Source organism: Aquarana catesbeiana, linkage group LG03 (genome assembly GCF_042186555.1).
Source record: "Aquarana catesbeiana isolate 2022-GZ linkage group LG03, ASM4218655v1, whole genome shotgun sequence".
NCBI classification, from domain to species: domain Eukaryota; kingdom Metazoa; phylum Chordata; class Amphibia; order Anura; family Ranidae; genus Aquarana; species Aquarana catesbeiana.
In genome coordinates, this window is record NC_133326.1 from 684151337 (window position 1) to 684169021 (window position 17685).

Below are 17685 nucleotides of genomic sequence, written 5' to 3' on the forward strand. Positions count from 1 at the left end.
ATATATTAGTGCAGACTTCTGGGAAAATCAGTGAGCCAATCACACAAGCAGGAATTAATATGACTGGGGGCGTTCTGTACACCATCTGTATACAGAACGCCTCCAGGTTGCCATATTGCACTAAATTTTACAGAAAATTACAGAGCTGCAGATTGAAAAGGAAAGGTAATTTTTAACATTCAATTACAATATGACTTGTATAGCAACTGTATATACTATATATATATATTTTTTTTTTTATTATTTGTTGTTTTTTTCCCATCAAAAAGGAGTTACCCTTTAATGCCCACCCTCTTTTGCTGCCGTACATATACAATATGTTACGTGGGCAATAAGAGGTTAAACAAAATGGCTTACAGACAGCCATACAATGCCCCCAACTTGTTTACAAAAAGAAGAATTTAGGCTGCAATAAACCCCTTTAATCTGCAGCTGTGCCCTGCAGTACTGCTTTACCACCACAAGATGTCCTCAGTCTTCCAGGTTGAATAATGCCCAATGTCATCCATCCAGAAGACTGAGGACATACTAGGAATGCAGGATGTCACTGACCTGCCCAATGAGTGGGTGTCACCACGACACCCTTCATTTATATATAAACGATATGGCAAAAGTATTGGAACACCTGCCTTTACACACACTTGAACTTTAGTGGTGTCTTAGTCCATAGAGTTCAATATTGAGTTTGGGGTGGAGGAACTTGACTGGCTTGCACAGAATCTTGACCTCAACCTGATAGAACACCTTTGGAATGAATTAGAGCGAAGACTGCAAGCCAGGCCTTCTCATCTAACATCAGTGCCTGACCTCACAAATGCACTTCTAGAAGAATGGTCAAACATTCCCATAGACACACTCCTAAACCTTGTGGACAGCCTTCCCAGAAGAGTTGAAGTTGTTATAGCTGCAAAGGGTGGGCCAACTCAATATTGAACCCTACGGACTAAGACTGAGATGTCATTAAAGTTCATGTGCTTGCAAAGGCAGGCGTCCCAATACTTTTGGCAATATAGTGTATATATTGATGTAAATAGTGGCTCTGATGTTAGGGAGACTGCCCAGAACTAGAGAAGAGAAAGAACGCCCAATGTTCCATGTGACCGACCCGAACATTTGCCTGTTTCTTGCAGAGTATTTTCTGACCGTCTGGTGGATTCCTCCGACACAGAAGCCTTCATTGGGATCCTGAGCGAAAAACTAGGCTCTCTCTTCGACCTCACCTACCACAACCTGTGTCCCAGCAAACACCCTCCGGTGTTCGGTAGGTAACATCAGACCCGACCAGTAGCCAATCGGTGCACTTCACTTTATAGAAAAAGACAGAGTAGTACAAGGAACTCTATGTAGTAATGTACTCTCATTACCAATCAGCATCAGATCTGCCTTGAAAGTTTGAACCTTCTTGTTGGCTATCAGCAAAAAACTCCAGAACACCCTTATATTTAAAATGTTTCTAAACCCAAGAGCAAAAATCTCATATATCGCAGTCCTTAAATGTGGCTGCTTACACTAGTTTTCTTTTTTTTTGTGTCTTTTTTATATGGGGAGTTGGTAAATTTTTGGACAGATAAGCGTTCCCACTTCCTCAGTTCTCACCTAGGCGAGACTGACGTCACTCATCCTGCCCCGCTCGCAGTCTCCAAGGACGCTTCACATGTCCCAGGAAGCTACAGAACCAGTCTCACTGTGCCGCCTGATCTCACACATGTGCAGCGGGGAGCTGGCTTGTGATTCAACAGGAAGTCACAGCTGGCTCCAAAATCCAAGATGGCGGCACCAGGAGCCGCCACGGTGAGAAGAACTGGCTGCGGGAAGACAACGCTAGACTCCAGGCACTAGTAAGTACATGACACCAAGATTGAGCAAATGGAAGATCATGGTTGGGGTTGCCATATGGTTTAATGCCCCATGCAACATTTTTAAATTTTGGTAATTCACCTACATCTGGGCACTTCATTGAATGAAGAGGACCTCTTCAATGCCCGGACAAGGTTCTTTTGCACCCAAGGCGAAAAGGCCATCCCTACTTCTCCCCAAAGTCAAAGTCAGTCTCCAGCATAGCTTTCAAGTTCTACCCTTTACACGCCCAACCATTCCGCTAAAGCCCAGGGAAGCTGCCTTTTCTGTCTACCCCTTCACCCAGCCCTGGACCTCTTGCTTATACTTGCATTCACTCCTTTTCCTTTCTACAGGTGATTTTATGCGGGAACCCCCCGTGTACGAGGACATCACCGACTTTGGCACTTTGAAAAAGTTCATGATGACCCAGCAGGAGGAACTGACTCAGCAGCCTGGGACTGCGGCTAAGAAACTCGTTCTGTTCACTGACGCCATCCAACACGGTGCATTTTGAATACCTATTTGCACAAATAATTATGGGTGGAGCCATCTGTCATGTGTGGCTTAATGGATCAACGCGTTTCGCTGTCTTATTGCTTTTTCAGGATGATATGGCAATAACACTGCACGCGTCGATCCATTATGTCAGCTTGGAATCATTAACTTGTGTTTGTTACAGTCAAAACAACATGGTAATTATTGTGTTTGGTGTATGATTTTAATGTCTTTTAATGATGTAATAATGTTTTCAAAAATTCGAAAAATCGTAATTCGGAAATTCGAAATACGTGAATCCGAAAATAAGAAAGGAAAATCCGAAAGGACGAAATCCAAAAATTCTAAATAATAACTAACTAATAATAACTAACTATTAAATTATAGGTATTGGAATTTCCTTTTAAATTTGGCTGTTAGGGAACATAACGAATACAAATTTATATGAAGTTACGAATTATCCGAAATAAAGAATGCCACATCTAAACAAATGGAATGGAACAAAATAATAATAAATAATAATAATATGGTTTTATTATTATTGTTATTTATTATTATTAATTTGTTCAGTTCCATTAGTTTAGATACGGTATTCGTTATTACGGATAATTCATAACTTTGGATAAATCAATATTCATTACGTTCACTAACAGCCAAATTTGAAAGGAAATTCCAATACCTATAATTTAATATTTAGTAATAGTTAAGTTATTATTAGTTAGTTATTATTTTGGATTTTCAAATTTTTGGGGCTTTTGAATTTTCGTTCTTATTTTTGGATTTTCGTTCTTTTGATTTTTCGGATTTTCATTCTTATTTTTGGATTTCCGAATATTCAGCTTTTTAGAATTTAGAATTTCCAAATTTTCGAATTTCCGAATTCCTAATTTTAGAATTTAGAATTTCCAAATTTTCGCATTCTGAATTTCCAAATTTTCGAAATTGCGAATTTCAGAATTTTCTAATTTTCTGAATATTCGGAAAAATTTGGTAATTCAAAAATTCGGATATTCGGATATGAATTGCACATGTCAATTTACAACCACTCTAACACAGTGCACGTTAATGCACCCCAAAAATGTAAATCGTCCCTTCCTCTTTATTATTAAAAATGATTTGTGTGCATTGTGCCTGCTCACATTTGTTCATTATTAATAAATGCTGTACTTCACCTCAATCACAGTAACCAATCAGAATCTATCGCACTGAATTAGGCGAATTCTGATTGGCTCCTGGGTTTTGAATGTTACTATTACTCCTTGAACGTGTTTATTTTGATGGTGTCCAAGCAGAGAATAAATCTTTTTTTTTTGCGTCTTTGCTTTTTTTTGCAGTGACCAGAATTGTGCGTGTGATTGGCCAGCCGCGGGGGAACATGTTACTGGTCGGTATTGGCGGTAGTGGGCGGCAGAGTCTTGCTCGTCTGGCGTCCTATATCTGTGAATACAAAGTCTTTCAACTGGAGGTGACACGTGGATACCGCCGGCAAGAGTTCCGCGAAGGTGAGGGGCAAATGACTGATCCACATAGAGGAAATTTAAAAAGAACCTGTCCTCTTCTCTGTACTGCGCTAATGAGGTGGAAGAACATTGCTGCCAGGCTGTTTGCATTTCCTGGAGGAGGTTGGCAATGGAAGGCTGAGGGTTTTTCTGATCACGGGGTCTCCTGTAAAGTGTATATAAACACAGGAAAAAAAATGTAATATAATACATCTTTACAGTCCTTAGATGTTGCTGCATTAGTTTTCCTTATTTAATGCTTTTTTTGCTTGTTTTCACCCGGTTATCCTGCCAGAAAAAACTTCCTACCTAGACTGACAACATTTATTTACCGTATCCATGGAGGAGCAACGTTGTCACCCTTCCACAGGACTACAGAACACCCTCTCCACTTCTCCATAGAATAGAGGGGGAGGTGTTTTGTAGTCCTTAAGGATAGCTTGGAAACAATGGGGTTGATTCGCCAGGGGTCAAAGAAGGGAGTAATTAAGAGAAGTTGATAGTTAGGGTTGCGCTAACATTTTGGGACAAGCCTTCTTTTATTGTATGGCGTTACGATAGACAATGATTTATTCCCTTCTTTTTTTTATCTCTCTATGTGCTCCTTTCTCTCTCGTTTTCAGACATTAAAAAACTGTATCGACTGGCCGGTGTAGACGGGCGCCCCTCTGTCTTCCTTCTGACGGATACCCAAATCACAGAGGAGGCTTTTCTGGAGGACGTCAACAACATCCTGAGCTCTGGAGAGGTCCCCAACCTGTACAAGGCGGATGAGTTTGAGGAGGTACCTTTGTGTGTGGTGCAGGCCTCTTCCTGTTGTGTACATGTACAGTATCTCACAAAAGTGAGTACACCCCTCACATTTTTTTAAATATTTCATAATATCTTTTCATGTGACAACACTGAAGAAATTACACTTTGCTACAATGTAAAGTAGTGAGTGTACAGCTTGTATAACAGTGTAAATTTGTTGTCCTCTCAAAATAACTCAACACACAGCCATTAATGTCTAAACCACTGGCAACAAAAGTGAGTACACCCGTAAGTGAAAATGTCCAAATTGAGCCCAATTAGCCATTTTCCCTCCTCAGTGTCATGTGACTCATTAGTGTTACAAGGTCTCAGGTGTGAATGGGGAGCAGGTGTGTAAAATTTGGTGTTATCGCTCTCACTCTCATACTGGTCACTGGCAGTTCAACATGGCACCTCATGGCAAAGAACTCTCTGAGGATCTGAAAAAAAGAATTGTTGCTCTACATAAAGATGGCCTAGGCTATAAGAAGATTGCCAAGACCCTGAAACTGAGCTGCAGCACGGTGGCCAAGACCATACAGCGTTTTAACAGGACAGGTTCCACTCAGAACAGGACTCGCCATGGTCGACCAAAGAAGTTGAGTGCACATGCTCAGCGTCATATCCAGAGGTTGTCTTTGGGAAATAGACATATGAGTGCTGCCAGCAATGCTGCAAAGATTGAAGTGGTGGGGGGGGGTCAGCCTGTCAGTGCTCAGACCATACGCCGCACACTGCATCAAATTCTAAAGATGATGCACAAGAAAGCCTGCAAACAGTTTGCTGAAGACAAACAGACTAAGGACATGGATTACTGGAACCATGTCCTGTGGTCTGATGAGACCAAGATAAACTTATTTGGTTCAGATGGTGTCAAGCGTGTGTGGTGGCAACCAGGTAAGGAGCACAAAGACAAGTGTGTCTTGCCTACAGTCAAGCATGGTGGTGGGAGTGTCATGGTCTGGGGCTGCATGAGTGCTGCCGCAACTGGGGAGCTACAGTTCATTGAGGGAACCATAAATGCCAACATGTACACTGACATACTGAAGCAGAGCATGATCCCCTCCCTTCGAAGACTTGGCTGCTGGGCAGTATTCCAACATGATATGACCCCAAACACACCTCCAAGACGACCAACTTGCTAAAAAAAGCTGAGGGTAAAAGTTATGAACTGGCCAAGCATGTATCCAGACTTAAACCCTATTGAGCATCTGTGGGACATCCTCAAACGGAAGGTGGAGGAGCACAAGGTCTCTAACATCCACCAGCTCCGTGATGTCGTCATGGAGGAGTGGAAGAGGACTCCAGTGGCAACCTGTGAAGCTCTGGTGAACTCCATGCCTAAGAGGGTTAAGGCAGTGCTGGAAAATAATAGTGGCCACACAAAATATTGACACTTTGGGCCCAATTTGGACATTTTCACTTAGGGGTGTACTCACTTTTGTTGCCAGCGGTTTAGATGTTAATGGCTGTGTGTTGAGTTATTTTGAGGGGACAGCAAATTTACACTGTTATACAAGCTGTACACTCACTACTTTACATTGTAGCAAAGTGTCATTTCTTCAGTGTCGACACATGAAAAGATAATAAAATATTTACAAAAATGTGAAGGGTGTACTCACTTTTGTGAGATACTGTATAAGAGGTGTCAGCTCTTCATTTATTAAAACGGACCTTCAGTCCCCCTGATTGTAGCTCTGCCCCCCTCCACCAGCGCTGCCATTTTGGATAGTCCGAGGCATGCACAGATGTACCGCAAGGCTCTGCCCAACCTTCAGGACCTGGCAGAGCTCAGCAGTGCTTCAGGAAAAGGGGTCCCAGACCTCCTTCACCTCTCCATCGTCGCGCAATTGTGTGAAGAAATCTGCACATGCAAAAATTTGTGCGCAATGTCATCCTCCCAAAAAAGGAAGAAGTGCAGCACCAAAAAATAAGATAATATCCAACTGTTGTAGAGGGAGGGGGTGGGAGCCAGGTACACCCACATTGTGTATCGGGTTGAAGGTCTGCTTTCAGTTAATAATGTGTAATATTGTTAGTGTCCGTCTTATTTATTAAGCTGAATCACTTCAGTGAAGCTAATTCTGGGATGACAAGATGCCCCAAACACAAGAAGAGGTCTTGAAAGGAATCCAGACATTTATAAAGCAGTAATGCTAACTCATTTTGGGTGTCCACATACTCCTTATCAGAGCTTAAAGTGGTTGAAAACCCTTATATATACCCAGTGAAGTGACTGGCCTCAGGGTGATACACAGATATAAAACAAATCTTCCTGTACCTTGTACTTGTTGATCTGCAGTCTTCTCTTCTCTATAGATGTTAAAAAGTGCTGAATTTATAAAACTTCTCTGAGCTGTCAGAAAAAAAGGGTACGGAGAACTGAAGTTACACTCTGCAGAGCTCAGTGAGGAGAGCTCTGAGAGCTGATTGGAGGGAAGGGACACCCCCTTAACACAGGAACAGAGCTGAGGCTGTAAATCAGCTGGAGATTCCTCCCATGTCACCATTTTTCTCTGGGTGTCAGGAAAACTTGTCAGTGATTCTTGCTGATAGCAGAGGAAGGAGGCAACAGACAGAAATGTCACTTAGTGCTCTGGATTGAGACAATTAACTGAATTGGATTGGAATATTTCCAATTGGTGAAAGGTCTGGACTGCAGGCAGCCAGTTCAGCACTCTTTTACTAGGAAGCTATGCTTTTGTCATAGATGCGGTATGCGGTTTAGCATTGTCCTGAAATATGCAAGACCCTTCTTGGATGGAAGCATATGCTGCTCTAACACCTAGATATATCTTTCAGCATTGATGTGCCCTTTCAGATGTGAAAGCTGCCCATTCCATATTCAGGCCTAATGCCCCATTCCCCCCCCCCCCCCAATACCACCAGAGATGCAGGCTTTTGAACTGAGCGCTGATAACAAGCCAGAAGGTCCCTCTCTTTAGTGCAGAAAATGCAGCACCCACGGTTACCTAAAAGAATGTCAGATTTCAATTTGTCTGATCACAGAATAGTTTCCCACTTTGCAACAGACCATTTTAAATGAGCTTTGGCCCAGAGAAGACGGCGGTGTTTCTGAATCATTTTCAGATATGGCTTCTTCTTTCCATGATAGAGCTTTACTTTTTTGGATGGCACAGAGAACTGTGTTCAAAGACAGTGATGTTTGGAAGTGTTATTGAGCCCATGCAGTGATGTCCATCAAACAATCATGCCTGGTTTTAATGCAGTGCCGCCTGAGGGCCCAAAGATCACCATCATCCAATATTGTGTTTTGGCCTTGTCCCTTCTCAGAGTCTCAGATACTTTTGATGATTTTACTGTGTCTACTGTAGATGATGATATATTTAAAGCCTTTGCAATTTTATGTTGAGGAACATTATTCTGAAATTGTTTGACAATTTTTAGACAAAGCCTTTCAGACTGGTGAGCCTCTGCCCATCTTTACTACTGAGACACTCTGACTCTCTAAGATGTTCTTCCAGCTCTTCCTTGTTGGTACCACTTACTTTGCCAGCTTTTTGGTGCCCTGCCTCAACTTGTTTGAGACTTGTTGTTGCCATCAGTTTCCAAATGATCTTATTTTTTCCTTAAAATTGTACATTTTCTCTGTTTAAACATTTGATATATTTTCAATTGTGAATAAAATATGGATTGGAAAAAGCTACCCTAAAAATAAAGTCCAAAACAGTTGACATCAAAATAATTGAGTGTTCTTAAATACGAAAGGTCATGACAACACCACAGTGTGCATCCACAAATAAAGTGCTCGACCACCGTAGCTGTAGATTAAGCTTACCGGACGGCAAGCTTTAAAGCGCAGGTGGCTTTAGCCCAGCCTAGGCCTTTAAGCTTGCTGATGACCACAATAGGAGCCGTATTCAGATGGTGAAGATCGCTCCCCTGGACTCACGTCCGGCATCCACATAATTAGCACATTGCCCAGAAAAGAGAAAAACGATGGAGAAGTCCAGTCTCGGTACAAAAGGGATGTTTAGGTCACCACCTAAGATCAAATTGAAAGTCCCGAATGTTTCTAGGCCTGCTGTTACAGAGGAGCCGAAGGGAAGTTGATCTGTGAAGAGCATCAGTCTGCCTGGTGTGAGGCTGGTGAAATCAACCATCTGTCTGATATGGGTTTGTGGGATCTGAAAATCTTTGCATTCTGTTTTTATGTAGATTTTACACAGCATCCCAATGTTTTTGGAATCAGGATTGTATTTTCTTTTTTTTTATACTTCCCTTTTCAGATGTCTTCAGTCTGGCCATCTAATGTCATAGGATACTCTTCACCTCTTATCTGATGTTTACCTCCTCAGTGCTATACACTAACTAATCTTTCTTTTCTATTGCCCTGTAGATCCGGAGCATTCTACAAGAGAAGGCTAAAGAGGAGGGTGTCCCAGATAATCCTGAGAGCCTCTTTAACTTCCTGATTGAGAGAGTGCGGAATAATCTTCACATCGTTCTGTGTATGAGCCCCGTGGGAGATCCTTTCAGGTGAGGAGAGTTTACCTAGGGCAGAGACTATAATGGATTACATCCAATTCTCTTCATATGTGATCAAAGATAGACCGGTGGTGTTTGGAGTCCATCTGCTCTCATACAATTGTTAACTGTTGTATCATATATACCTTCTCCTATATGTGACTGGGGACATATAAACTCTATCACCACAAATATTGGGACACCTGCCTTTACACGCACATGATCTTTAATGGCATCCCAGTCTTATGCCCGTACACACGGTCGGACTTTGTTCGGACATTCCGACAACAAAATCCTAGGATTTTTTCCGACGGATGTTGGCTCAAACTTGTCTTGCATACACACGGTCACACAAACTTGTCGGAAAATCCAATCGTTCTGAACGCGGTGACGTAAAACACGTACGTCGGGACTATAAATGGGGCAGTGGCCAATAGCTTTCATCTCTTTATTTATTCTGAGCATGCGTGGCACTTTGTCCGTCGGATTTGTGTACACACGATGGGAATTTCCAACAACGGATTTTGTTGTCGGAAAATTTTATAGCCTGCTCTCAAACTTTGTGTGTCTGAAAATCCGATGGAAAATGTCCGATGGAGCCTACACACGGTCGGAATTTCCGACAACACGCTCCGATCGGACATTTTCCATCGGAAAATCCGACCGTGTGTACGGGGCATTAGTCCGTAGGGTTCAATATTTAGTTGGCCCACCCTTTGCAGCTATAACAGCTTCAACTCTTCTGGGAAGGCCGTCCACAAGGTTTAGGAGTGTGTCTATGGGAGTGTTTGACCATTCTTCCAGAAGTGCATTTGTGGGGTCAGGCACTGATGTTGGACAAGAAGGTCTGGCTCACAGTCTCTGCTCTAATTCATCCCAAAGGTGTTCTATCGAGTCAAGTTCAATTAAGTTCCTCCACCCCAAAATCGCTCATCCATATCTTTATGGACCTTGCTTTGTGCACTGGTCCTAATCATTTGGTGGATGGGGGGATTATGGTGTGGGTTTGTTTTTCAGGGGTTGGGATTGGCCCCTTAGTTCCAGTGAAGGGAACAGTTAAGGTGTCAGCATACCAAGACATTTTGGACAATTTCATGCTCCCAACTTTGTGGGAACAGTTTGGGGATGGCCCCTTCCTGTTCCAGCATGACTGCGCACCAGAGCACAAAGCAAGGTCCATAAAGACATGGATGAGCAAGTGACATATCACAGTTTTAGCAAATAATACAAATCTGGAGCATCTTCAGGTCTTTAGCATGTGTGTCTTGACGCATCTCAATGTGAAGACGGTATTTTTGTGTCCTCTTCTGTTGCAGGAACCGCATCCGCCAGTATCCAGCACTGGTCAACTGCACCACCATAGACTGGTTCTCCGAGTGGCCACAGGAAGCTCTGCTGGAGGTAGCCGAAAGATACCTGGAAGGAGTGGAGCTAGGAAATATGGAGGGGGTGAGTTTGACTTTCAGTCTGAAAATGGCTCTAATGGGTGAAGCTGTTGGTGAGTAATTCTCTTCTCCCATGTGTATTCACCCCTTGTCTAAAATCCCAACTTTCCCTCCTATATACCCCCAAGGTCAGTGGGAAGGTGGCCAGGATCTTTGTCACCATGCATCGCTCGGTAGCGGAGTACTCCCACAAGATGAAACTGGAACTGAGGAGACATAACTACATCACCCCCACCAGTTACCTGGAGGTCGTGTCCCGGTACAAGAGGTAAGTCCATCCTTTCACCTCGCTCATTTCTGGACTTGTAGGAAACTTTTTCTCTTGTCTTAGTAGAACCATAAAGAAAATTTCCCCATGGGACTTTCATGAGTAGTGCCAAATGAAGTAGGTAACAATATAAAAAAAATGCGAAATTTATTTCATATTTAAATTAAAATCAAAAATCAATTAAATCAAACAAATTCTACATTGAATATGTCATGATAAAAACAAACAAAAAAAATGATATACATATATTTCTGGTAGTGATGCATATACAGAATTTTGCAGGAGCACTTAAATTAGTGTATTCTTAAAGCTGTATTCTCTATGCGTTTCGTAGAGTAGCACCCACTTCCTCAGAGCCAAGATTTGATTTATGTATATCTGTGGGAAGAGCATGTCATAAGCAAAGCAATATGAAAAGTATAATATGCTTAATTTACAAGGCCCCCAAAATGGGGTGGTGGTAAATCCCCTGATGTGCAGAAAACTTACTTACACAGCAGTTGGAACACAAACATATAGACACAATAAGTGCCATCAAAAGGGTAAGTATATCAGGGAGACCTCCACAAGGTAGGTTCTCTTTTCTTAGATTTTGTATTTCAGGTCATTTGTATTGCAGCATTTCTCAAAATAAAGAGTGTATTTCACTGCACATTGTGAGCTTCTCACAATGTGCATTAGAAGCTGCAGCAAAAGCAGATAGAGAATGCCTCATTTCCTGGCTGGAGGACATCTAGCTTCATCTAGCTCTTTCCTCCGCAGTCTGACTGTGCCTGGCCCTCCCCTTTCATAAATTGGATTTCAGTTGTTTCGATCATGAGGCTCAACATTGCTTAGGTTGAGTCTATATACAAATACAGGTTACCTAGGAACACCCACTTCTCCAGGCTGACACTTACCCAACAAAGCATTTTGATATTTGCATAACTCCTCCCAAGAGCCAGCCCACTGCTTGTATCAGAGCTGAGGACTCTTGAGAGGAGTACTGAGGCTGGTGGGAGGGGCCAGCAGGGTTCAGTATATGAAAAAACAGGTGTGTAGGCGCTTCTACCATAACAGCTCCACCCGGTGCTCAGACCTCAAGGTTCCTGACACCTTCAGCGTACCAAGATAAGGAAAGGGATGGTCGGCACTCAGGATAACATCCAAAAAGTGATATTCCCTTATTGAAAAAACATGTACAATGCTGTAAAACCAGCCTAAGCGTTTCGTAAATTAGTCCTTAACTATGACTAAGAATGAACGTCCGAAACACGTAGGACGTTTTTACAGCATTGTACATGTTTTTTCAATAAATAAATATCACTTTTTGGATGTGATCCTGCGTGCCGTTCATCTCTTTCCTTATATTTTTCCGGCACAGAGACCCAGCGATGGCACCACTAGATCTAAAATAAAGGTTTTATTTAAAAATGTCATTAGTTTTGGACAATACATCTGAATTCTTCCTTAAGCACCTTATTATATGTGTCTCCTCTTTCCCCCCCCAAGCCTCCTGAATGAGAAGCGGATGGAGTTGGGAGAGAAGGCCACCAAGCTGCGGAATGGACTATTCAAGATCGACGAGACCCGAGAGAAGGTGGAAAAGATGTCCGAAGAGCTGGCCATCGCCAGGAGCAAAGTGGCTGAATTCCAGAAGCAGTGCGAGGAGTACCTGGTCATCATTGTCCAGCAGAGGAGAGAGGCCGATGAGCAGCAGAAGGTCAGTCTGGACCCGACCAACCACATCGATTTTTTTTTTTTTTTTTTTATCTTTTCTTTTAAATTTCAGTTTTCCTTTAACAATTGTGTCCAACAATTCTCCACATCTCTCCATCAGACGGTCACAGCCCACAGCGAGAAGATCGGAGCGGAGGAGATAAAGTGTAAGGCTCTGGCAGACAATGCACAGAAAGATCTGGAGGAGGCACTTCCCGCTCTGGAGGAGGCCATGAAGGTAGGTTCCAACTTTGCTTCTTGAGCGTTGGAAAGGGTGTGTCCACCTAAAAGTGATATTTAGGTCATGGTTGGTATCTGGTGAGCTGACCAGTTCCTTAAAAGCCCCCGATGGCAAGGTCACAAGCCATGGGTTGATTTACTAAAACTGGAGAGTGCAATATCTGGTGCAGCCAGATATTGCACAAAGCCTGCTTTTCCTCCTCTCCCTCCCACAGGTATTCAGCAGCTGCAGGAGGAAAATGGAGGGGATTGGTTCCTCTACATGCCGCCCCCCCCCAGCGCCCCTACGATCCAGGTCACTTGTCTTCTGCTGCCCTCAGACCCCTGTGTGCTCCCCTGGCCCTCCCACGTGCCCCTGCAGTGCTACCGGCCTTCCCTCTTCTGCTGGCCGCTGCATGGGATGTGTCAGGATGTAAAGCGGGAAAGGGGCCGGTAAATATGTCATTGGACAGAGTCAGTGATCGGAACCGATCGATCTTTTGTCCATTCATAACTGCATAATGTATAAGCATAATAAACTCTGTGCTTCAGTTTGTGAATGAATGGGAAGCTCTGTATAGAGCTATTCCTGTCCATTCATTCTGTGCAGGTGAGGCTGCAGAGATGGAGATTGAGGGCTGAGTCCTCAATCTCCATTCTCTGTTTCAAAGGTGAAACATCAGAGGTCTGTTTAGATCCCTGATATCTCACCAAAGACAGGGCTCTTAAAAATAATAAAAAATACAATTGTAAAAAAAATAAAATAAAATGGTAAAAAAAATAATTAAAAATAAAAAAACTACTGACACCAGTGGTGGAACTTTCAGGGTCGCAAAGTTGGACTTGCAACCAGGCATTCCGCCACCATGGGGGGGTCCCAAGACTGCAGGAATGGGGCCCACTGCAGAACATGTTAAAGGGTCCCGCTGCTGGACCATAATAAAGGGCCCCATGACGGGGGTAAAAGGCCCTGGTATCAGTGGAAAGGACCCCAGGCTTGAAGAAAAGGGCCCCAGCAGGAGGTCCCTTCATGGGTTCTTGCATCGGGGCCCTGAAGATTCTAGTTAAGCCTCTGATCTGACCTTAGCACAGGCATGCAAGCAAGATGGTGTGCTTAGCTGAGAAAGCCCTTCCTCTCCTCCTGAAGACTCCTGGGATGGATGACATCATTTGCCTAGGCCTAAACAAATAGAAAGTAACTGAAGAAATGTAAAAAAAAAAGTTTGAAACAAGTAAATTTGATATACTGTCCTATTTATTTACTAATGTTAGTTGCATTAGGATTAAAATTAGTGTTGATTGAGAGAGTGACCTTCCGCTTTACCCAAAGTTCCAGTGTCTCCTCTTGCCCTGATTGATCAGAAGACACATAATCCATATATTCCTGTAGTAGTATTAGACTGCAAAGTCTTCTGAGAAAGACTAAAAAAAATTGTCAGAAAATGATGAGAAGAAAGTGAGTAGACATTCTAGGCCATGGAGAAAGCCACAACCATCTAACCACAATTCCTGTATCTTCTCTTGCCCCAGCTGACCGTGCTTCATAAACTGCAGACATCTTGCAGAGCCTTCACTAAGGGGCTATTAGAATAATGCCAAAATCCTTTTTACCGTTATTGAAAATTTTCCTTTATAAAGTTGCATTTGCAATCTCTCCTTTCCATTCCCGCTAGGCCCTGGAGACGTTGAACAAGAGGGACTTGACAGAAATCAGAGCCTACGGACGGCCACCAACCCTGGTGGAGACTGTCATGCAGGCCGTAATGACCCTGAGAGGGAACGAACCCACCTGGGCCGAGGCCAAGAGGCAACTAGGTAAGGCTGGAATAGGGAAGAGTGGCTGGCAGAGACCAGAGAGATGTTTTTTGGGTGCAGCACCAGGTCCGAGGTTTCAGTGCCAGTGTAAAAAGTAGTACGTCTCCGGGAGACTTCATCATATGGAAGTCTGTACTGTGTTACTGTGTTTTCATCAGTTCATGTGTAGAATGTAAGAACGAACATCAATAGGACTACACTGTGACCTATGGTTAGACTTGGAACGCCTCTTGAAGCATAGAGAAAGCTTAATCCCTCATGATAGGGGTGCCAGCATGTGTATTCACTCATCCCCCAGTGATAAATCCATTGTCTGTAACAAAAGCCACACTCCCAGCCTGACCAAAGTGTGAATGTTAATGTGAAACGGCCTTCAGACAGCTCTCCTTGCCCCCCCAGCCCCCCCCCACACACACACACTTCCAACACATTTCGCCATGCCCACCGGCCTTAGTCATAGATCTCTATGACTAAGCCCTGGTAGATGGAGTGAAATTTGTCAGGGGGCGTGGTCTGCGAAGGAGATCTGTCTGAAGGCCATGTCACATTTACGCTCACACTTGGGTAGGGCCAGGAGTGCAACCTTCTTTATATACAATCAATAGTACTACAGTAGAGAAAGAGTTAACAAAGTTCTAGTATCTATCTATCTATCTATATATCTATCTATCTTGGAATTGTAATCCTGTCCAGCAAGTCTGTTGATTTACACTATGTAATATCAGTGTTCTCTGTACAGCACTGTGGAACATGGAGAGAGATTAATGCCTGTATTGTCAGCTCCATCAAGTGGCCAAAATGTGATATGGCTTTCTGAAATACCTCAATGAGAAAACTATACCATATGGATCCACTAGATGGAGCTGACAATACAGGCATTAATCTCTTAGAAAAAATACAGGACCTTTGGTTCAACTTTGTGGAAGAGAACCTTCCACAGTGTCTGATTTTTGTGGCCGTTTCTTTTTCCAGGTGAGCCCAACTTCATCAAACAGCTCATCAACTTTGACAAGGACAACATCCCCGAGCGGGTCCTGAAAAAGATTGGCCAGTACTGTGTCCTGCCAGACTTCCAGCCAGACATTGTTGGCAGGGTGTCTCTGGCGGCCCGCTCCCTGTGTATGTGGGTGCGTGCCATGGAGGTGAGCTCAGTATCCTAAGTCAATGGGATTGGCATGGGTGTGGCCATGTTTGCCGGCGTTGGTAGATGTTCGTGGTCTTTGGGGATGCTCTGTCTTTCTGAGTCTCCATCCCTCGGTTACATCTTTTCTTTCTTTCTTTTTGGCAGATGTATGGTCGTATATTCCGTGTGGTGGAACCCAAACGGGCCCGCATGAACGCAGCCATGGCACAGCTGGCGGAGAAGCAGGCATCACTGGCTGAGGCTCAGAATAAACTCAGAGAGGTAACAGTGGCTGTAATACCCTCATTGTATTGGTAGAAATCACATTTAAGGCATGGTAAACCTTCCTACCTGCATAAGATGAGCCGTGATCATGTAGTTTCATGGTGTCAGTTGTTGCTCTGTACGCACATCCTGTTGTACAATAAGGGCTCATTTACACTTGTTTCGACTTTAACACACATTAAAGCACCTACCGCTTCAACATGCTTTTTTGATTTTTTCAATGTTTCTGTGATGGTTTTTTGAAGCTTTAATGAAACTTGGAAAATGCCCTGTGTTTGTTGAGTTTCTGTTTGTTTTTAAAGGGGCCCAGCAAAACCCTGGCTCAGTAGTACCCCCACTCAGCAGATCCCGAACTTATTAGTATCCTTGTTCAGCAGACCCCCAGCTTTCTTAGTACCCTCGTTCAGCAGATCACCTGCTCAGTAGTAACCCCCAGCTCTGCTGATCCCCCACTCAGTAGTAACCCCCAGCTCTGCTGATCCTCTGGTTTGCTGATTCTCCTCTCTCTCTGGTTCCCGTTTACCTCCCGCTATATTGCTCCCATGCTGCCCACCATGTGTGACATATGCTAGTTTTCCTAGCTAGTTTTCCAGTTCCCCAGCTCTGTTGATCCTCTGCTGCTCAGTCCTCTCTCTCCGGTCACCTTATGCCATAGCGTTCTCATGTTGCACACCACGTGTGCCATCTGCTAGTTGCTTCGCTCCATTATGGACCCCGCTCATCTTCCTGCTGCTCCATCCTGCACACCAGATGTGTGACATCTGCACCAGACACTCCCAAAATATATACACATGAATCGGAAGTGACGGCTTGTTGGTTTCCCAGTGCATCCTGGGATATTTCATACCTGCAATACCTCCCAAACAAAGCAAAGCTAACTCTGAGTAAAAGCCTCTCAAAAGCAGCAGGTTGTTAGCGAGTTGGAGATACTTTAAAGCACTAAAAAAGCGACATGGGATATTATTTTTGACGCAAAGCAAACACAACATTTGAACTGGACTGTAAGCTAACCATTTTATTCAGTGACAGGAGCTTTGGTTGCCATTCAGAGAGCTTTAAAAAAAAAGTGTAAAATGACATATTTTGAAGCAAATGTAAATGAGGCCTTAAAGCGGTTGTAACCCTAAAAAAAAAAAAAAAAAACATGTTCCTTTAACCACTTCAGCCCCGGAAGATTTCCTCCCTAGTGACCAGGCCATTTTTTGCGATATGGCACTGCATCATTTTAACTGATAATTGCGCGGTCGCACAACGCTGTACCCAAACAAAATTGATGTCCTTTTTTCCCACAAATAGAGCTTTCTTTTGGTGGTATTGGATAACCTCTGCGCTATATACAAAAAAAGAGCGACAATTTTGAAAAAAGAAACAATTTTTTTTACTTTTTGCTATAATAAATATCCCCCCAAAAAATGTAAAAATGTATTCTTCTACATAGCTTTGGTAAAAAAATCGCAATAAGCGTATATTGATTGGTTTGCGCAAAAGTTATAGCGTCTACAAAATAGGGGATAGATTTATGGCATTTTTATTATTAATGTTGTTTTTTTTACTAGTAATGGAGCTGATCAGCGATTTTTAGCAGGACTGAGACAGATCGGACACTTTTGACACTTTTTTTGGGACCAATGACATTTATACAGTGATCAGTGCTATAAAAATGCACTGATTACTGTATAAATTACACCGGCAAGGAAGTGGTTAACACTAGGGGGCAAT

The 17685-nt window shown here is 43.2% G+C and overlaps 1 protein-coding gene across 1 annotated transcript in view; it reads left to right on the plus strand.

Moving 5' to 3' along the window:
- LOC141133537 (dynein axonemal heavy chain 2-like) overlaps positions 1-17685 on the plus strand; it is a 345338-nt gene that overhangs the window by 269938 nt on the left and 57715 nt on the right. The window contains exons 54-65 of the mRNA XM_073622980.1: positions 1131-1261; positions 2193-2342; positions 3669-3836; positions 4457-4617; positions 8986-9125; positions 10430-10562; positions 10687-10826; positions 12318-12528; positions 12646-12762; positions 14417-14558; positions 15531-15700; positions 15847-15963. Coding sequence (XP_073479081.1) covers positions 1131-1261; positions 2193-2342; positions 3669-3836; positions 4457-4617; positions 8986-9125; positions 10430-10562; positions 10687-10826; positions 12318-12528; positions 12646-12762; positions 14417-14558; positions 15531-15700; positions 15847-15963 — 1780 coding nt within the window. The remainder of the gene's footprint in view (positions 1-1130; positions 1262-2192; positions 2343-3668; positions 3837-4456; positions 4618-8985; positions 9126-10429; positions 10563-10686; positions 10827-12317; positions 12529-12645; positions 12763-14416; positions 14559-15530; positions 15701-15846; positions 15964-17685) is intronic.